The sequence below is a fragment of the Dendronephthya gigantea genome, unplaced genomic scaffold (genome assembly GCF_004324835.1).
Source record: "Dendronephthya gigantea isolate DGI-Jeju-01 unplaced genomic scaffold, DenGig_1.0 000029F, whole genome shotgun sequence".
Taxonomy (NCBI): Eukaryota; Metazoa; Cnidaria; class Anthozoa; order Malacalcyonacea; family Nephtheidae; genus Dendronephthya; species Dendronephthya gigantea.
Genome location: NW_021163039.1, coordinates 1,080,479 through 1,101,496, shown reverse-complemented (window position 1 = coordinate 1,101,496; position 21,018 = coordinate 1,080,479). Strand labels below are relative to the sequence as shown.

The window sequence follows — 21,018 nt, the reverse complement described above, 5'->3', positions numbered from 1 at the left end:
AAAAACTGGAGGTTAGATCGGAAGATGCCTTTGTGACAATGTTTAATTAAAATATTTAATGCAATGGATGACTCAATAGTTAATTCCATGGTCGGAATATCTTCTCTGCTATTTCTGCGGTATTTATTGGCTGTCAGTTTTCAAATTTACTTCGCTCTTCAATTCTCATTGGAGAATACTTGGGGGAAGGCCAATAAAAGCACGTTCTTTAACACCTCCAAAAACACCCCTCCTCCTCCTCCTCAATAAATGGCTCTCATCTTTAGCAGCACATTCCAGTTAACTCGATCCTGTGGACTGAATATAGGATTGCTCCCACACTTGAAACTGGACGCGTATTATATACTTGGTGTAGGAGAAGTTTTATCATGCGGCAGTCCGCCCGGTTGTGGCATGTTCGAAGTCAAAACGTTCGTCAAAGCCGAGCAGTAGGCCTAAATTGAAGAAAAAGGTAACTAAAAAAGTAATAATAATATAAAAATAATAATATCAATAATAATACTAAAATAATATCAAATACATTGAAAACAAATTTTATGATCAATTTGGTTGGTATGGACATAGAAAAACAAAGAATGTCTCAAGCGGAGAGGTTCTTCACGTGACGCCACTCTGACACTGTCACGTCAGTTCGGCCATGTTGATTTCTTTTCAAATCTGCACCAACATGGCGGATTGATGCAATAACCGAGAACCTTCTATGAATACACGTTTAGATTTATAAACTTACCTGGTATTTTGCCCTTTCTAAGATTGGATTTGCGACTAAAAGCCAAAATTAGAAAAACACATCTTACTCTTAGCAAAGTCTGACTAAATATTTTGAAATAACAAACTACTTTTCGCAACCTCACCTTTGGCTAAAAGTGTTTCTGAACTAAATACTCCGACAACATAAACTGGAGTTTCTGTGTGTCTGCCACTTGAACTGATCAATCTTAAAATGGGAAATTATTTGAAGTTTATCACGTGAGTCATTTCTATATAAAGATCTATTTCAAACGCTAGCAGATTGCGGTTTAGAACCATGAAATGCGATTGGTTTATATCGAAAAATGTAGTCTCAAAAGCATTTTCGATAGACCATCACATTGCAAAATTTCTCTTCGCGCAAACAAACTCTCCCGATGAAAAACAAGCTCTAGGTTTTTGCGCGTTTATATCTGTGTCAAATGTGTTATCATTGCTTGATGCGAGGCTTGATGCCTGTTCTCGCACAGAACATGTTTTTGTTTAGGAAACGTAATTTTTTTGTACCTTTCAACTGGTTTTTCCTTTCCTTGTTGTCGAAGCAACGCAGCCAGTGACATTTCTGGATTCTTGAATGGAATTATATCTTCCAATTCCTGACCGTATAACTGAAAAATCAGGAAATCGCGTACAAAAGAACTCGCCCGTGAAGCTCCCTAGGGAATAAGAAAAATAAGTTGACTACGGATTGCATTTTAAAATTTAAAATAATATTTTCCTAAAAACATATCGAACTTCTGGCTCTGCCACAAACTGCTTCGAGGAGTGGTTACTAGTAATGGTTCTTCATTACCCAAAAAAATTTATATGCAAACGCCGTTGGCGATGCCGTTGTTATTAAAACCAAGCACAGTGTACCGATATAATGACAATCACAATTTTGACATATTTTGGAAGCCATTAAATGACTTGGCGCCAGCTTGTCTAGTCAAAGGCTTTACCGACTTTGGCGACTTATTTGTTTTGATTTCACTGGAGGGTGAAATTCTCCTAAGTTTCATATTTTACAAGAAAATAAATGTTTACCATTCCAGGTAAACTGCTAATTATGCATAAAACTACAGATTCACCTCAACTAAGATTTGGCAATATGAAATAGTTGAAAACAAGCCCAGCAATCAACAGGCAAATTTGTTTGCACTGTAATAGTTTTAAGATGCATGGCGGGATGGTCCATCAGTTTTTAGATGCACCAGGCTGTTTCTCAGTAAACCCCAGTCCATTTTTACAACTCTACACAATGGTGGCATGAGAGTGGGGGGGGGGGGCATTTGCCATTATCCCTATTATCAAATAAATCTCTTCCAAATGAAGGCCATATCCAATTTTGATGTAAAATAATGAAATAGCTCAGTTCTGCCAAGCACTGTGGCATCATATCTTTAGTTCTCCACAAACCTCATTTATGTGAATCGCTCCAATAAGGGCAAGTAAAGAGTCAGCAATTATGTCATTTTTTGTAGGACCAATATTTGTTATGTCGTCTGAACTCAATAAATCATACTAAAAATAAAAATAGATGCAGACATGTGTGCAATAAACTCTAGTTTTCATCTGAAATGAATTAAGACCCATCATATTTGACTAATAAATTATAATCAGACTTACTTTTGACTTTATAAGTTCAGGAATTGATAGAGATCTTGCAACATGTACTAAGGCTTCTTGACTTAAAATATATTCTTGCAGGTTTCTGAAAACAATAAATTGGTTGCAGTTGTAAATGATCTCATATCTCCTTTGATTCTAGATATTTAACCATTTAACTTGTATCAACTTGGGCAATGTAATGCTATTCAAATATAGAAATTCATGAAAATAACATACCTGTATCCATAACTTGGAAAAATGGGATAAGAGAGATATAGGAATGAGCTTATGATTTGGGAGGCAATATTAAATCCTAAACCAAAATTGTTTAAGGCAAATTAAATTCTGATGAAATTTTCAAAATTATGAACTTGACATGGTGACATCAAATATATATTTTAATTTATGCTTACCTAGAACTGCTAGTTTTCCATTGTGGTCAACTAGTTTGTTCTGATCACTTTCAAAACTTCTGTGCATAAAAGCTTGTCTCAGTAGCTCATTGTCAGGAGCAAGCCCAAGGCGATGAGCAAATGCAGTAATTTCTTTTTCATAGTTTTTGCTGATAAACTGCTTGTAATCAAACTTTCTACATAAAAAATAAAATATAGGAAAGTCTACAAAATGGATATCTGAAAGAAATATGCATTGCATTTACTTTCATTATATATAATTGCCTAAAATATTCTTGTACTTTTGCATAGTGATATCATAATATAAGTAAATTAGCTTTTGGTCCAAAGCTTTGCAGTAAAAAATACGTATTGTGTGCAAATGATGAAGTCCCAAGTCAACCGACCGAAAGCTTTGCAACATTAAATATTTACATGGTGTATGTACAAGCCCAGGGTGCATTCAGTGTAGACAAATCGGAATATCTTCGGCGTAGAGTTAGGGTATCCTTGGCGTACTGGCGTACAATCAACTTTCCTTGGCGTAGTGGCGTACACTGTTTTTAACTTGTCGGCGCATAAATACCGGATAAACAAACCAAACTTTGTAATTCAAAGGTCCACACACCCACCGACTTCAACTGCATGCATTTAAGTATTTTAACGACAACAAAGGCATTTAACTTCTTAAAAATGGTCCTCTAAACGTGTAGCATTTTTTGACTCACGAGTCGAACGTCTTGGCGAGTCTGCGATCGGCGTAACGTCCTGGAGTGGGTAATTGTCGTAAGTATGGCCCAGGGTGGGAAGTTGGCGTAATGTTAAGATTGCTTTGGCGTATCTTCGGCGTGTGAAATACACCGAATGCACCCTGGGTACAAGCTAATTTACTTATACTGCTTAAAACTGCTTAAAAGTTTCAGACGTTGCATGTCCATAAAATGATGCGCCCTAAAACAAATAGTAAAGATATTTACCTTGGACCTTGTTGTTTCATTTCGTCCATCTTTTTATTCCACTCTCTCCTTTTTACATCACGATTACTCCCTCTGTAGAACCTTGCACCTGTAAAATTTTCCGAATTCTGGTTACAATGATTTGCTTATGCATCACAGTCGAAATTCTAATAAAGAACTTTGTTTGATTGCTTTGAAAGTTTACTGGCTAAAAATTGTACAATCCATATTAACACACTACATAATTAGTAAAGTACGAATAATCAATGTAAATTTATAAAGATATAAAATCAAGCTTGAAAACATTGACATTACTGTGTGGTTTAAAAGACATCCCGTCTCTTCCTAAAGCTATAATATAAACCATATACCAACCTGATAGAGCTGCAATACAGTTAGGGCAAAATTTTCCAGAAACTCGTGCATTTATTGACGCTAAAACATAGTTCACTCCAAACCTTGAAACGTTCGCCATATTGGAAGTGACATTCTCGTGACTGCAATTCCTTGGTTAAAGCTTTAAGATTCCTTATTACAATACTTGATAAAGCGAATTTTTTGGGCCATTGAATTTGTTTTCAGTTTAATTTTAATGGCGAATGTTAGTTGTTCATGCTGTCGTTTGCAATGTACATTTAAAATATTTTAAAATATTAACGTCAGGAATGAGGATAAGTCAACATCAAGCAATACGCTCAAATCCAAATCCTTTCAAGACAATTTATACGATTTACGAATTCCAGTTTTGAAGGAAAGCCAAGCACATGCTCTCTTACGCCAAGAGGAACTTCATGTTACACTGAGCTAATCATCGTGATCAGAGAATCTGAATAGAACTTTTGAAAAGATTTGGTTTAAAAAATGTTTTAAAAATGTGGATTACAACAGTGTTATTCTACCGGCACGTTCCAGGACGAATCTTTTCTGGGTGAGTAATATTAATTTTAATCATTTTGACTATAACTTTATATGCATGACTCACTTTGCATGGAAACTGACAGGGAACATTATATGTATTTTCTTATAGTAAACATCGTGCAGTTATGAAAGTTACGAAGTATCAAAGGAAACGTGTGGATAGAAAGAACCAACAAATCGAGAGTAACATGGAACTACTAAGTTTTCCTTTTTTAACAGTGGTAAGAAAAATGTATGCCAGATGTTCCCCAACCCAGCCAGGAATTGCCCCCTTCTCCCCTTTTGGTTCATTCTGGGCTTCGCCAATTTACAAAACAAACCTACACTTCTTACAAATGGTATACGGCAGTTAATTTTTCACTAACTGTCTTCATGAGACTTAAGTACTGAACTCAATAATTTTACTTTTTTTTGTTTCTATACCAAAAGGTTTACATTTTTTCATTTTTCATTTTAGTCCCAAGAGCACTCCCATGCTACTGCAAGAAAGCACAAAGAAAGGAAGGATTTCTTTGACAAGATTAAGCAAAATAGAACACTAGGAAAAACTGCAGTTCACAATGTGACTAATTCATCTCGAACACCTGGACTTCTTCAACATCTTAATGTTACTAAACCTTGATTGTCAAAATTTATAAACTTTATTTCAAACTTTACTTGTTCTCAGATTAGCTTCAATGCCAGGAATGCATTTTTAAACCAATTGTCAGAACCATCTGCCAGACTCTTCATTAACAAAGTCAAATTGTTGATTAAAATAGGAAAGATTTTCGATTTTTGAATAGGGTATTCTCTCCCGTTCCATTATAACCAAGGAGCAGCGTGGCAGTGTCTTCAAACAACTTAGCATCAAAAGTGGTAAAACAACTGCCTAAATAGACAAAAGACTTCTTGAAGTTTCGACCTGACGGCCTTCAGGTCAAAACGTCGAGAAGTGTTTTGTCTATTTAGGCAGTTGTTATACCACATTAGATGCTAAGTCATTCTCCCTAATACAGGATATAAAAAATCAACTCCCCTAATAATGGGCCATGTATGTCAACTAAAACAATACCTAGACTTCGAAACATGATTGATAACAAGATACTTATAAAATAAAAACACAACTATACATTAATTTAATTAGATGATTTTTTTATTTCTTAATTTTGACACATCTGGGGAAGCATGTATTTGTTAAAAAATATTTTTCATAATTTTTTATTTATAAGGTATAAACCCATTCTAGCTGTAGATCATTAGAGTTCCAAAGAGATGACCTTTGATGTCCCATGGACCATCAATATTGGTGGTAAATCATCTGTAAAAAGAGAGTGTGAAATTTTGAAGTCATGGCAATCATGACATAGCAATGAGCTGTAATACCCTTTCAGTGCAGCATTGAACCAGTTTTTAAGAATAAAAGGGAGTTTTGGGAAGTGTGAAGAAGACTTGTACTTGCAGAGGGTAAATCTTGTGAGGTAATTCGATTGAGGGTAAATTCAGTGGCGGATCTAGGGGTGTGCAGAATAAATTACTGCAGCTTAAAATCGGAATCGCATTGGTAGATTTTAATGTAAAAATATTCTTTTCAAATCAATAACCAATAGCGTTGTTATTAAGGTGTTTTGAATTTGAAATTAAGCTGTGTAATTTATTCTGCACACCCCTAGATCCGCCACTGGGTAAATTGATTTTGTGGCACTTCACTCAATGTAGGTAAATTCTAAAGGGTTTTAAAGGGTCTTAATTTCTAGTGGAATCAAAGAGACGAATACCCTTTAAAAACCTTTAGAATTGCAGTTGCAGAAAACAATATTCTCCTAGTTTTTGGCTTACACCTACCAGATAGAACCGACATTTGACGCATAAAGTTATTGTGGAGACTTTCATTCTCAGGCACTCCTGGAAGACTTGTAAAAATGACCGCTGTAACAGAATACGAGAATCAATATTAGTTTTGATCTCAATTACTACACAGCGGTCCTCAGTAATAAATAAACAATATACTGTATAGACATACCTGCAGTTCCAGAATGAACTCTCATCAATTGATTTAAATGTTCATACCACTCCATTGTTCCAACCCTGGGCTAATTTTGAAACAATTACATTCCACAATTCAATTATTGAAAGGGTCGATTTTAGCGGACGGTAATTAGTCAAACAAACGAGATAATCTAATATTCGCGCGCCTGGTTACCTCGCCTGGCGGCTTTTTGTCTCGTCTGACGCCTTGTTGTCTGGCCTGGCGGCTTTTTGTCTCGCCTAGCGGCTTTTTGTCTCGCCTGGCGCCTTTTTGTCTGGCCTGGCGCCTTTTTGTCTGGCCTAGCAGCGTTTTGTCTCGCCTGGTGCTTTGCTGTGTCCCTTAGTACGCTTTTTTGCGCTAGGCCTCCTTTTTGAAAAATCTTTTTTCAGAAGGTTTGCGCTTATTTTGAAAATCAGCACTGCATGGTTGGAGAATGCAAGAATGACTAAGGATGAGATGCAAGAATGAGGTTTATCATAATCATTAAAAAGATAACTATTTTCATTACTGTCATAAATGGTGGTTTCACTAAGCTACAAAAACCCGGTAAAAAGGCTCTAAAAGAGCGTAAAAAAGGCGCGAAGAAAAAGGCACGAGAAAAGGCGCAAAAGTAAGGCGAGTGGGGCGAAAATTGGATTATCTCAAGAGCTTTAGTTCAGGTAAGTTATTATGGCCTCTCACGATTAGCAGTTGATTAACCGATTTGGATAAAGACAAGTGAATAGTTACCCTCTCAGACGAATGCTCATCTGTATCGTGGACAATCTACAAGAATAAAACAAAAGAATGTTGATAGAATATTGACTCTGAAAAGACTTTTCTCACACAATTAATTTCAGAGTTTTTGACTTGCACTACCATCATCAAACTGGAAAATGCATCATTTACCTGCACTTCTCCGGGTATTCTTAGTTGATGAAGAAGAATCATTAATCTTTTTCTTTCAACCTCATCAGTTTCATCACCTAAAGAAAATTGAAAAAAAGGTAATAAAATGCTTGCTGAAAATTTGAGCTAGAAAAACACAATTGGTGTGGAAGGAAAGGAAATATGCAAAACACAATGAAATACATCTTTTGATTGCGAGAAAAGTTGACACTGAGAGAAGATACTGGATTAATTATTGCAAAAAGTTGTTCACGTACCACGAGCTATTGACATGAGTCGTATTTTCGTTCGATTTTCCCAAAATGGCACCATATTTAAAATACAGCTTAGTTGAAGTATTAGAAGGTACGTTTGGTCACATGTTCCTTCACCAGCTACAATGATAAACAAGATTATCACATTTGAATCTGTTAATATAGCTACAACCATGTAAACAAGTTAAACAACTTTTAGAAAGTTTCACTTTTGATCAATTTTACGGCTGATTAAGGTGATCTTATGTAAGTGATCTTAAAACCTGCACATCGAGATCAATGAGAAATAATCGGTGGTATTATTTGAAGTACTTACAGTGCTCAATTGAAGACGCATTTACCGGCCATACGTCTGAAAAACACAGATGAATGGTTGTAAATGATAACATAACATTGTCGCTTTAAAACAAAGGCGGGATATCAGCCAACGATATAACAAGCCAACCGATACCATTTTAAGCGTAAAAATTCATTTTACCAATAGAAGCAGGCTTTTTTATTCCATTCTTGTTAAACAAAGTAAAACTAAAATTAAAAGAGAAACGTTGCATGTAGGAAATGCATAACTCAATAAGATATCAAATTTGTTCAGATTCAAAAAGACATACTTTCGTGCCACGCAAACATTTTTTCCTAAAAGCAAGCTATCCTACAAGAGATATGATACAACATCATTGTTGGTATGCCTCTCAAAATGCACATAGTCAAAAACATAGCTTTATATTGTACCTTGATAATTCCTATATAATCGGCTACACGCATCGATTGCTCCCCCTAGGGAAAATCCACACATACATGTGTAAATTTCTCAAGTCATAATTGTATTAACAGGCTAAAAGAACTGTTGCACCATCCAATTTCGTCGGATCCAATTCGCTTCTGGTGGATGTTTTATAGTCCGTTGACTTGCAATTTCTATGGACAGAATTTCCACTAAAGCCAATGCTGTACTGCTTTGTTAATAACAAACTACATGCCATACGTCAGAAGTGAACTGGATCCGACAAAGTTGGATCGTGCATGTGAACGGCCCGTAACAGCCGATGGCATGAATGACCTTTCATCGAGAGAATATAAATTTATTATACCTTTGCTCTAAGCTTCGGTAGATGCATCATAATGTCATGATGTATTTGCTCTGAAAGACATAACTTGTGCATTCAGTATTTTCAAAGAAAAAGCAGCGACTTCATTCATTTAGTGTTTAATATGAAATACATGCAATTTCACTATAATTCCAAAGGCATGAAGCCACATTGAAAAGCGGGTATATTGAGGAAAACTATAGTGCAATTACCTTTTCTCCTTCTTTCAAAGATGTTGTAATTTCTATGCCACACTCCTTGACTGATAAGGTCCTGTGGATCTTGTTGGTCAAAATATCCTAAAAAGGCGAAGTGAAAAATGTTGATCTGGTTTCTTTTTCAACATTCTTTTAACATCCATCCATTGTATCATCAACATTGACTCATATCTATTCACTACTCACCAAGAATTACAGTATTTGGCCTCATTCCTCCTAACCCAGACGACTATAACGAGAAACATTTAGAAAAGAGTTGAAGGGTCTTCACTTCGAATGGAAATCATACATATGATTACAATTATAAGGCGAAATTTTCGTTTTATGGACAGCCGAAATCAAGTTTAACAAATGAAATTGTGACTGAAATTTATCCTGTCAGTCTGTCACCTTACCATCAATAAGTTTTGCGCTCCAACTCTCACAGATGGCGCTACAATTTGATCAACAAATGCTTTAATTTCGGCACAACGGACAAAATTATACCAATGATCGATCTCTTGCTTATGACGAGTTACAGCCTAAAAAAATGAAACGTTGGTACAGAATTCTTGTTACAGGCAATTGGTGAGATTATGAAAATTAAATTTGAAAATGTGCATTTTTTACCTGTCCATCAAAATCGTCAACAATAACATTTCCAAGAATGTACAAACCAGTCTAAGAATACAAATGTTTGCATGATTGATGTTCTCAAAATCACATCGTTTGCAATTAACGATCTTGTATAGAAAAGCATTTAACAACAACTCTAATCGCAAGCATTTATAGTTTAACAAGACTTTAAACAAGCATATATTTGGTACAATCTGCGAGTTTGTTTGTTAATTTTGACGTGTGTAAATGCATGTAAATTAGAATAATTTGAGTATTACTTGTTTATTGAGAGTACCTTTTTGATGTCATTAACGAAGTCAATAAGCGGATAAGACGATCTAGGATTTGATACCAACAACAATATCTGAAAAGATTTTTCGAAGATATTTATTATTTTATGGCAATTCCCTGGATTCGTGTTTTTACAATTGATGTAATAAAACGAGATAAATTGAAGATTATGACTTAGCCAGCTGAATAATACCTGTGGCCTCCAGTATTTTACGTGATTTTTCTTCGGATCCAATCTCAACAAATATTTTCTGACCTAAGTTGGAAGAAAAAAACGATCATCGGTCAAAGAGTTAAAATCGTTCAAAATGGGTTCAAACCATTCCACAAATACCTGATGGTAAATAACGGCTTGAGTGACGTCACCCCATGGTGTTATCGGGGCCCGATATACGATCACCAGGAATAAGATTATCATGATTGCTTTAAAATACAAAATAACACTTTGTTGAACAAGATTACGATCAAAGATTGCCTTACCGTACCGTGGGTGCACGGTAACCATGGGTCAGGTATTGGCCTCTCTTTGTTGATTTTTAAACAACCATGGGTGAGGTTTTGGCCTTTCTTTGCTGTTTTTTATACCACCATGGGTCAGGTTTAGGTTTTTTAGCATGCAGACGTTCTGGAGAAGCTCGCGTTTTTCATTTGTATCATTCAAATTCACTACGATCAATATTTCGTATGAACAAAACCAGGATATGGAAAGGAGATATGAACATACCCACAGACAAGGCAGCGTAAGCGTAATTCACTGCAAACATGATCGCAAAACACGACAACATTCCCAGCAGAGCTAAAGAAAAGGAGGTGGATTTGAAATCATACCATAAATCGTAGCATACCATGTTATAACCTGCACCATTAACCTTACCATTATTAACCATATCTGTTATACCCTACTATAACCACAACATACCTTACCACAACTATTCTTACTATCATCAACCATACCACAACTCTACTATCCTAATTCTTAGTATATTGCACAAACCTGTTCCTTTGGAGTAATATGGAAACGTTGGTCTGAAATGGATGAAATAGCAAAATATCACTATCGGTCAAATAAAAAAAAACCTTGTAACAAGTTCTCCGGGCAACGGAGGAACGGCAAACGGAAGGGGGGGAAACAGGGAAACGGATATTTTCAAATCACAATATATATATTTCATATTTACATTGTTATATCAGACAAATTACAGTACATTGCAGTTAAAGCAATAAGACTATTTTATTTCGATCGCATCAATGCTGAAAATTGTTTCACGCCGGCCGTTTGAGGTATGGGCACGAAGATTAAACTCCCTTTTATCCACAAACATCCTTTAATCGATAAAGAAATTAGTATATTTAATGTTTACCTAAAATTTGGCGCTGAAGAAACCTTCAGAACAAAACAAGCCAGGTTCGTTACTCCATACGACAGAAGAAAGAACATACTGACTATTGGCGCTAACGTGTTTACTTTGCTCACAAAAATAACGGCCTAGATAACAGATAAAATGTAGCTTGCCCGATGAATACAAAAACATAGTATATTCTATGAATAAAAATTCTTGAGTTAAGTCGAGATTTGACTGAATTTGGCCGCATATAATACGAAAATCCCAAACTTTTCCTCAATGACATGACTTCATTACAACGCTTGCCGACAGAGATTCTCATCTCGTAGTAAATAAACCTTTTCAAAATTTAAATTTCACACCAATTGCTTTGTAACTGACCATTTACTATACATTAAAGTTGAAGAAATCTATGCTGAAAACGCCCATTACTGTGGCCAAATGTTAATTTTCATCACTGAAAAGATCCTTGACAGACCTTGTGAGTCCTATTTACTCACTTGAACCAAAAGCCAGGATACCAGGACCGCAAACACAGGTTCGTTATTTCTTCCAAAACCTCGACCAAAAAATGACACATAGGAACCTAAGTACATGAAAAAATTTCGTTGAACTCTTGCTAAAAACATGCATATCACACAATAGACTTCCTCTATTTCCTGGTGAATAAACTCATGAAGTCGATGTCACAATGCTTTAATGGATATACTGCTTCGACAGCTTGAATTGTACAAAAAACAGCAAGTTATAAACAAACCTAAGAGATTGTCATTCGCGACAGCCTGAAGAACTCTTGAAGCGCCTTTTAAAAGACAAAAAGACAACATTTGTTTTAGCTTTGGCTGTACATCACGATTCAAAGATCATTTCGCTCTTTTAAGCTTCCTGGCTGTCGTTTGCCGTTTCTGCATGACCGAATGATATGGTTATATTTGTAATCCTAAAATATTTTCTGGAATCTTGATATTTTCACACCGAAAAGCAACTTTCATCACAGCCAGACGTTTGGGATGAGTTTTGTCAGTTAAAAATACTGTAGTTATCGTTCCAGTTATATAATAGAGTACACCGGTTGAACATCCTTGCTTGTACGAGCTCGCAATATAGACGATAATCTTTCGTATACCTATCAAACAGCTCAGCGACGCTGAAAGAGTTGCCAAAAATACTCCCATTGTTGTCAAGGCGGGAACTCTATTTATAACCTAGAAAATATAAAAAAATCAAGCGCAATGAAACGATTGAAATTATTCATATACATAGTTCGGGATTGAAGCACAACTTCGATTCCTCTATTTCAGTGATTCTCCTTTAGAGCGAGCAATTTACACACAATATAATCAATAAATATATAAATATTATTTGTGAATTTAAAGATTTTACGATATCGATAGTAAATGTATAATAAATTATTTCAGTGGGAATGAACTACTTTTGACCGAACTTTTGTTTCTATAATTTGTGTCTACACTTTTCTAAAGTAAGAAATTCCCTTCTGCAAAGAGCTAGGTTGATATTGACACGTCATATCCCTTCCGATCAAAGTAGACTGCGCCTTTGTTGACAAAAATAGGACAGTATTCGGAGAACAGAACTCCTTAAAATATTGATGTAACATGAGAAACATTGTAAAAATTGTTTGGCCCTAACTGGTTTTAAATAAGAAAAATTGTTTTCAAAAATCGACATATAGCCAATGGCGAATTATAAAATGATTTCAAACCTGTAGAAAGTTGTATTGATTCACCAGAAGAGGTCTTGTACATGTGGCACTTGTAAAAAACACTAAAATATAAAGACCAACCAAACATCATTGAATGTGTGTGTATAAATTCATTTCAAATTGGAGGCCATGTTACACGATGCAATTTTTCTTGCAACTTGCAATGCCATTCTACTTCTAAGAGATGTAAATTAGCGAAGAGTCTTGCAGAAGTAAAGTGCATGAAGAGTGTTAAACACAAAAGTTTCGTTGTTCCAAAAATATACATCTCTCAAAAGTAGAATTGCATTGCAAGAAAAATTGTACCGTGTAACATGGCCTTTACCTAGCAATAAATATATCGACAAAGTGAACGCAGACGCCTCCAAAGTTCCTCGCGGAATTGATCTCGCCGCATTCTTTAAGTCACCAGACATGTTTGCTCCAGCTAAACGGATTATAATAATTTTCATTATCGTAAGACAAACTAATCCGAGAACAAAATCATACAAAGTTTTGGCGGGAAATTTTCAATCTGGAATTTTCGACAATTTTCTTTATAATTGATTAAAAATTTTGCTTTTGTGGCTTTTAATGTAAGGGAATGGTAAGAATATAATATCTTTTCTTAATATTTTTCTGATGAAGTATCTCACCCATAATTCCTGTGACTCCATTGAACAAGACGCCAAAAATGACTAAAATTGACGGAGTTGCATCAGTTTGATAGTCCACGCTATAGTCCACCTGCCAGAGAAATGACAAAACCAGAGTTGCAAAAAGAGTTCAACCTTCCTCCGGTAGGATTTCAAGTTTTGAAAACCTTCCTCAAAATGACGTTACGTCACTGAGTCAAGTGGCAAGCTACATTTAGTCTTAATTGTAGTAAACAAGTCAATTTCACCGATGGAAAATAGTCCGGATGTAAATTTATCTTCATTCCTGTATTTAAATCGACCATTGCTGACTGCACGTATATAAAAATATTTGATTACATCAGTCACTTTGACATGTTCACAACACTCACGACTAAATGGAAACCACGCATTAGATAAGGATTATCTGCTGTCAAAACTCGACCACATTCATTGGATTCAAGGCGCTGACGAACCACCTCATTTTGTTGTCCTAATTTGTGATATGGACGTTGCAAAAAAGGGCCGTTGGACCTTGAACAAGTGTATCACCATGTTAAAGGAACAGGAGTTCATCTAGCAGAAGTATATAATTTGTATAGGGGCAGTAAAGAACAGCCGGAAAAATCATGCAAGTGAGATAACGCTCGCTTGTTTTAACAAGTTCACGATTTCCAGAATTCGAAGGGAACATCTTCCCTTCAGAATCCGATTAACTTTTATCTTGAAGGTTGTCCTCCATTATTTCAATGAAATGGAGGAACTCAAACATGATCGCTGTAGTAATATGATAATCGTTTGATCACTGGAGAAATCACGTTGAACCATATTAAAAATAATAGATAAAGTATTTCTTACCCAGAGGTTATCCCTCATCGTCGTCCAATTGAGACCGGTGTACAGAAGAGAGGGAGTCTGGTTCTGATAAACGAGAGAAAGGACTCAGTCATAAAGATTAGGGATGAATTTACTTCAACAAAATCTGACGTGGTAAACGTAAATCAATATTAAAACCCTATTCATAACAGAGGTAGTCTTGAAGACATCACGTAACCAGCTGATCTGGGTATAAAATTCAACCAATCAGAAGCCAGATCTTGGGCAAAACTGAATTATCATTTCCTTTATTGCATATGACTTCGACACTCGAAAATATCAAGTAATCTTATTATATTTATGTGAAAACACGTTTATTTTTTCCCAACTGCAAATTAGAGATTAAATTTTTCACTCTTTATACTATTAGTTGGAAGAATAAGGACAAATAACACCAGGCACATGATAACTCAGTTTTGTCGAGACGCTTTATGACGTCATGATCTCAGATCAGCTGGAAGATATATTCAAAAATTCTTACCCCGAATAGTGTATTCTCAGCAGGAACGTTGTGATAGTAAATATTCTTTTCGTGAATAAAAAAGCTTACCTGAAAATGAACCATTTCACAAAATAATTTACCGATTTTCACTGAGCCGAAAATTCATAGGTAATTTTATCATCAAAGCTAATAAACTTACGAATGAGGATACTATCGATATCATAACACCCAGCAAAATGAAAAACGTCGTCTTTGCAAACATTCCTGGAGAAGGAAACACACGAAGACGTTTCTCATAACATTTATTGATAAGAATAAACTTGGTGATGATGGACGTGATCGATTAGGAACGTATCTTACCTGCACCAACGAGACAAACGAATAAGTTGAAAAGCAAGGCCATGGATCGATAAAGAAACGCATACCAGTCGCCAGTCGGTATTCCTTAAAAAATAAGGTTAAGTTAACGTGGTTGCATGTGCCATACACACTGTCTTGATACACTGCTTTTGAAACGTTTGTGCAAAATTATGAACGGGGGAAGGTTATTCAGGGGTATATATATATTAATAATAGGGTAGCATCCATGTTACCCTGATCAGCAGCGTAGCCAGCCTGATGATCAAGTCTGGCAAAAAAAATTTTTAGGACTCCATCATTATTCGCTTCTTTGAGTAACTAATTATTTTCAGTCGATGTCCCGATTTTGAAGCTAAAGTAAATCTCTTTTATTGGATAAGGCTTACTGGACTAGCTATGATGCAAATATGTATTCTCCTGCGTATCTTGTGAAAGTTTCCTATATTTCATAATGCTAGTTTTGAGAACTTTTATACACGGAATAATGTTTATGTTGAATGGTGGTTTGAATTAGTATTACATCAAACTTGTGCATTGAAGGCTGAAATAAGGTTTGTGATAAGTGAAAACCAATAATTCAATGTCGCTTAACATATAGTAGTGTATTTTCCAGTGTCTGGAAATTCTGAGAACGAACTGCAAGCTGGATGTTCTGCGAGTTCAATGGTTTGGTTTCACAACAGCAGTGGCGTGTGTTCTTGGTTCAATCATGTCAGGCAGGTCTTCCCAAACTCGTCGCTCCAAATCAAAACATTCCACTGACTTCATATCTTCGCTTTCCGCATTCCGCCCTCCCATAACCACCACAACGTTGCCAGTTAAGACCGCTGTACAACCGCACCGCTTCTGCTTCATATTCGGCAACATTTCAGAACGTCCTGTGATGACGTCATACATAAGCACTTTACTCAAACACTGACCACGTGCATCGAACCCGCCAATCACAAGCACGTGATCTCCCCACAAAACGGTGGCCATATCTTGCACGCGGTACGGCAATGGAGGCATTTCTTTACTTCCTCTTTTGTTGAGATCATACTGGATAACACTGGCTGTGATCTTTTCGCCATCATGCCCTCCAAAAATGAACAATTTCTGCTGGACCATTTCCATGCCATGATTGGACCTTGGTTGCGGTAATCTTTTCAAGATCTTACTGGAATATGGCCGAACCAATTGTATTTCGTAGACAGCATCAGAGCGACCTGTCTGGGCAAAGCCTCCGGAAAGGAACAACGAATCCTTGTGGCAGACGACTTTATGGGCTGAGCACTTTACGGGAAGCTTGGCAGAGAAATCTTTCCATTGTGCAGATGGATTCGTAACGTTCAAGCATTTCATCGTTTCCTTGTTACCACCACTACCGCTGCCTCCAGCGACCATCATCTGATCTTGGTACCAAAACGAGCACAAATAAGAGCGACCATTGAATTCGGCACGGCTCAGACGTGTCCACGTTTTGTCCTCCCAGTCGAAACACTCCGTGCATTTATTCATAACCCGACCCCCCCTGTGTTGTCCTCCTACTAGGAAAATGTTCTCCCTTCCGTCTGGAGTGGGACAAGTTGCTTGCGAGCTTTGCTGATTTTTCGGTCCAAAATCAATACCTTTTATCCCGGTCACTGCGTCTTGGACAGCTTTCGTAACTATCTCCTTCAATTCATTTTGCATTCCCACTTTCATTTCTTTCATTTCATCTTCCACTTTTTCTTTCAATAACTTCATTTCATTTGTCATTTCATCTTTGAATAGCTTCATTTCATTTGTCATCCCATCTTTCAATAACTTCATCTCATCTTTCATTTCTTCTTTCAATAACTTCATCTCATCTTTCATTTCTTCTTTCATCTTTTCCACTTTTACTTCTATTTCACTTTCCATATCCACCTTCATTTCATTTCTTATCTCATTCTTCACTTCCTCTTTCAGTTCTTTTGTTATTTCATCTACTATTTCATCAGTTAGACCAACCAATTCCCGTTTCATCAGTACTTCCATTTCTTCTTTCATTTCTCTCATATCATCTTTAATTTTTTTCTTAATTATGCTTTCCATTTCAATTTTCATTTGATCTTGACGGACCATCATTCTATTTTTTATATCTTCAACCCTCTTCTCCAGCCGTTCACAATCATGGCATCTCCTAAAACCACATACCTCAGTCTCATGATGAAGCTTGTCCCTCGCATTCACGACAACATTACATCCATCATTAGAACACTGGACGGGAGAGAATCCACAACTTTCAACGTGACGTTTGAGTTCACCAACTTGAACCATTTCAGGGCAACCTCTGGAGTTGAAATCACAACGAATTTTTAGCTCAGAAAGAAAATTCGTCACGATTTTCGGAGCCGGCTGTAGTGTCTCAACACTGAGGTAAATACGACAGGTCGGGCAACTCTCCGACTCCTCTAAATGCCTCTTTATACACGAAGAACAATAGTGATGTTCGTTCTTGCACATGACAGGATCTCTAAGAACCAGCAAACAAATCGGGCATTGAAACCTGTCGCTGATGACAATTTCAAAGCGATCATTTTCATACCCAAGCATATCATTACTGCACGCCATTACTTCGTCCTCTCACAACCCCAAAAAATAAAGTTGATGTCAACAGCTACATAACTAATAACTTTAACACCTGACGCTTTCACATCATGAATCTAACAAGCACACGACGATGCTTTGTTGTTTAATGTTCAATTACACATTATTAAAACAACAATATTGAAACCGGATATAAAATCACGTGACGCCAATAGTGCGCGTGATGGCAGGGTTCAAGGAAAGTCTGATAACTTGTGCTTGTATTTCCTGGAAATCGTGGATTTGTGAACGCAGTGAGATATTTATGATAGTTGGCAATCCATTATTGTTGTACGACACATGAATAGAATGAGGTTTGAGAAACGGATCAGGCAGAAAGCAAGATTCGAGTTTTCCTTCTGTCGCGGGGCAAAAATCCGAAAAATGCATTACTTGAGACAGCACTGCGTGATCGAATTACATTAAATAATCTTTATTATATTCACTTTATAAGTCACTGGAGCAACTTTAAGAGATAAATGATAAATTTGTCGGGCGAAAATATGTTAGAAAAGAATTTCCACTCATATTTACGATATAAGAAAAAAGCAAGAAAATTAATTTTATACTATACACATAATGCATAATAAATCAAGCCTCTCGGAAGTCCAATTTCCACAATAGCTATATGCTTCAAAGTGGGCACTAATATAAGAAATACAGACTTGTTTTGATGAGGTATATCTGTTTAAATTAAGGTTTATGTTTTTTGAGCAATCTGGTTGTTCACCAAAGAATCTGGTTGTAGAACAATAAACAACAGTCCACACCTACCGTTACCATGGATTAAACCGCCTGTATTCTTGCCAAATGCACTAGTCACAGCCTCGCTAAATCCTGAGAGAAATAAAGTGAAATAGCCTCGTGAACAATCGTTCTCAGTAACGAATATGAGTTTATACGAGTACGAAATTTGTCATTTTCCTGCCAAATTTGGTGCTGTTTGCTTACGCCATATGACGAACTCGTAGTTGTTGGGCTTTTGGACTTTAAAATAAACTCGTACTCACAATTCAAAAGCTCGACGGCTACGAGTTTTGCACGATGGCGTGAGCAAACAAGCGAAAAACAATGATTTTTGTAACCGTGTAGTCACTGCTAAAGCTTCTAATAACTTAGACACAGGTGAAACCAGAGATATCAATATTTTGGCTGGGTGCTAGAGAATTGTAGTGTCCGGAATATCATACTACGGAAACTCACCAATCAAATACAGACCAGATGATACGATGTTAGCAACATAAAATATGACCCCAATCGAGCCGCCAAACTCTGGTCCTAATGCTCGGCTAATCATGACTGTACTTGGTGTTAAGTCGATAATGTGGCAATAAAAACATACAAATGATACAAATTCATGAGACATTAGATGATCCATTTAGAATATTGGGGTGTGGTCTTGTCATTATCATTACAAAGCTGTTACCAAATTTTGCAACACAGTGCTGGATTCTATTTGCACCCCACAAAAATTTGTGCAAAGGATACAATAAACACCGCCTACTTTTACATTTCCATTTGTTGAAATTGCCGAAACAGAAAGGGTAGTCAGTCCTGTGACGAAATATGCCACAAATAATAGAGCACAAGTCACGACAAATCCAACCTACATAATTGGAGAAATGGGGTTATTAGAGAAATGGGACTATTAGAGAAAGTGTGTAATTGGAGAAATGGGTTTATTAGAGAAATGGGTTATTAGAGAAATGGGACTATTAGAGAAAGTGTGTAATTGGATAAATGGGTTTATTAGAGAAATGGGTTATTAGAGAAATGGGACTATTAGAGAAAGTGTGTAATTGGAGAAATGGGTTTATTAGAGAAATTATGAGGGATGGGCTTATTAGAGAAATAGGGTGATTAGAGAAATAGGGTAAAGAAATGGGATTATCAAAATGGAGTTATTAGAGAAATGGCGTTATCAGAGAAATGGAAGACAGAAAAGCAAGTCAGAAAATAATAACTAAGTTGATACACCATGCACAAACCAATACACCAACCTGGCCTATAACATAACCAACGCGTTGAAAAAGAATAATACTGAACATTGACAGAGTACATGGGATAATGACGCCAAAGAATGTTGACAAGTGCCCATGTTGATTTGAATCTACAATAAATTTTACAAAATAGTAAATTCAGGAGTGGTAAATAGTAAATTCATTTATTCAGCTATATTTACATGGCTAAGAGTCCCCAAAATGGAAAATCTATGATGTGCTGGCCAATGATTCATAAACGCTGGTACAAAGCATCACAGATTTACATAACTCCATTGGAGAGTTTGCAAAGAATCTGTAACTACCGAATGATAGAGGCAATCTTACACATACTTTACTAAAACAACAGATTCCTGTCTCTTCATGAAGGATATATACACAAGAGGGCAATCAGTGTCAACTGTTTTCTCACTTTTCTGTGATAGTTAAACAAAATCTAGTTTGTAACCCAATGTTATTCAGCATCAAACTTCCATAAATTCAATTGTCTGGCTTCAGGATATTTAGTATTAATAAAACCAAATAAAAATGTATGATATAATAGAATAGGAACAAGTATACACTTGATGTAAACCGTATTTATAGCAACTGCGACACTGTTACAACAATATTGAAACTACAGAGATTCCATTGTGTACACTTTAAACCCTGTAAATTATGAGGCAAAAATATAAAATATTTTTAAACCGGGAAAAAATTCCCTTTAATATTTGGCAGAGATGAGGATTCAAAACCATTTCAAGTTTGTCAACCTTATGATGCTCACGTGAGATGTGGTATAAGAGCTAATGCTCTTGAGAAATCAGAGAAGTCTGAGTATATAACATCGGTTCGAGGCAAATTACGCAGCGATCATACCTCGATTTCTTACGGTTAAGAGCGGCGTTTCTTCTCCAACACTATTCATCCCTACAGTGCAAGTATCACCGTCAGTTGAATCTTCAGAAGTATTTATTCTCTGATTACTAGATCTTGACATTTTCAGTTCCTGCTGCCGCCTGCAACGATTGTTTTTATTAAATCCTCGTGGCTTTGTTTTCCGGTACCCCCCTGGATTAATAGAGTGCCCAGATAGCGCTTCCCCCCCTCCAAAACAAACGAGAGTTTTCAACCCAACCTCGTAT

General features: G+C 36.4%; 3 protein-coding genes across 4 annotated transcripts; 1 reads left to right on the top strand and 2 right to left on the bottom strand.

Annotated features, from left to right (window-relative positions):
• Positions 1-41: 41 nt before the first annotated feature.
• LOC114524052 (ribonuclease 3-like) lies at positions 42-4,167 on the bottom strand. The gene is made up of 10 exons (XM_028545163.1): positions 4,064-4,167; positions 3,710-3,797; positions 2,754-2,929; positions 2,578-2,653; positions 2,359-2,443; positions 2,149-2,253; positions 1,258-1,406; positions 855-937; positions 731-765; positions 42-434 (listed from the first exon to the last, which is right to left on the bottom strand). Exons 1-10 carry the CDS (start codon positions 4,161-4,163, stop codon positions 339-341), a joined length of 993 nt encoding a protein of 330 aa, XP_028400964.1. The 5' UTR covers positions 4,164-4,167; the 3' UTR covers positions 42-338.
• Positions 4,168-4,501: 334 nt separating this feature from the next.
• LOC114524029 (ribosomal protein 63, mitochondrial-like) lies at positions 4,502-5,741 on the top strand. Its single transcript, XM_028545140.1, has 3 exons — positions 4,502-4,616; positions 4,716-4,827; positions 5,064-5,741. The coding sequence occupies exons 1-3, from the start codon at positions 4,561-4,563 to the stop codon at positions 5,226-5,228; spliced, it is 333 nt and encodes a 110-aa protein (XP_028400941.1). The 5' UTR covers positions 4,502-4,560; the 3' UTR covers positions 5,229-5,741.
• A 7-nt stretch (positions 5,742-5,748) lies between these two features.
• Positions 5,749-20,915, bottom strand: LOC114524028 (solute carrier family 12 member 9-like). 2 transcript variants are annotated; one of them, XM_028545138.1, is made up of 36 exons: positions 20,753-20,915; positions 19,895-20,004; positions 19,383-19,500; positions 19,098-19,193; positions 18,669-18,731; positions 15,306-15,389; positions 15,145-15,209; positions 14,985-15,053; positions 14,486-14,548; positions 13,649-13,739; positions 13,339-13,440; positions 13,014-13,075; positions 12,417-12,495; positions 12,048-12,092; positions 11,791-11,876; positions 11,309-11,433; positions 10,942-10,973; positions 10,672-10,743; positions 10,282-10,370; positions 10,141-10,203; positions 9,952-10,020; positions 9,669-9,719; positions 9,455-9,580; positions 9,246-9,288; positions 9,054-9,140; positions 8,845-8,894; positions 8,486-8,530; positions 8,365-8,405; positions 8,235-8,281; positions 8,073-8,108; positions 7,760-7,876; positions 7,503-7,579; positions 7,344-7,379; positions 6,609-6,678; positions 6,431-6,514; positions 5,749-5,906 (listed from the first exon to the last, which is right to left on the bottom strand). In XM_028545138.1, the coding sequence occupies exons 1-36, from the start codon at positions 20,871-20,873 to the stop codon at positions 5,845-5,847; spliced, it is 2,676 nt and encodes an 891-aa protein (XP_028400939.1). In that variant the 5' UTR covers positions 20,874-20,915; the 3' UTR covers positions 5,749-5,844. The 2 variants fall into 2 exon arrangements, with proteins under 2 accessions (XP_028400939.1, XP_028400940.1); XM_028545139.1 differs by lacking the exon at positions 20,753-20,915 and adding an exon at positions 20,077-20,153.
• Between the last annotated feature and the right edge of the window lie 103 nt (positions 20,916-21,018).

Excerpts from the sequence above, each read along its gene's own strand:
- LOC114524029 (XM_028545140.1), top strand. The coding sequence starts at position 4,561 with ATGTGGATTACAACAGTGTTATTCTACCGGCACGTTCCAGGACGAATC. Across the intron at positions 4,617-4,715 it reads CCAGGACGAATCTTTTCTGG|TAAACATCGTGCAGTTATGA; the intron begins GTGAGTAATATT and ends ATTTTCTTATAG. Across the intron at positions 4,828-5,063 it reads GTTTTCCTTTTTTAACAGTG|TCCCAAGAGCACTCCCATGC; the intron begins GTAAGAAAAATG and ends TTTTCATTTTAG.
- LOC114524028 (XM_028545138.1), bottom strand. The coding sequence starts at position 20,873 with ATGTCAAGATCTAGTAATCAGAGAATAAATACTTCTGAAGATTCAACT. Across the intron at positions 13,076-13,338 it reads GTCGATATATTTATTGCTAG|TGTTTTTTACAAGTGCCACA; the intron begins GTAAAGGCCATG and ends TTTATATTTTAG. Across the intron at positions 7,877-8,072 it reads TGCGTCTTCAATTGAGCACT|CTGGTGAAGGAACATGTGAC; the intron begins GTAAGTACTTCA and ends TTATCATTGTAG.
- LOC114524052 (XM_028545163.1), bottom strand. The coding sequence starts at position 4,163 with ATGGCGAACGTTTCAAGGTTTGGAGTGAACTATGTTTTAGCGTCAATA. Across the intron at positions 2,254-2,358 it reads CTGAACTTATAAAGTCAAAA|TATGATTTATTGAGTTCAGA; the intron begins GTAAGTCTGATT and ends TTTTATTTTTAG. Across the intron at positions 1,407-2,148 it reads GAGCGATTCACATAAATGAG|GGAGCTTCACGGGCGAGTTC; the intron begins GTTTGTGGAGAA and ends CTTATTCCCTAG.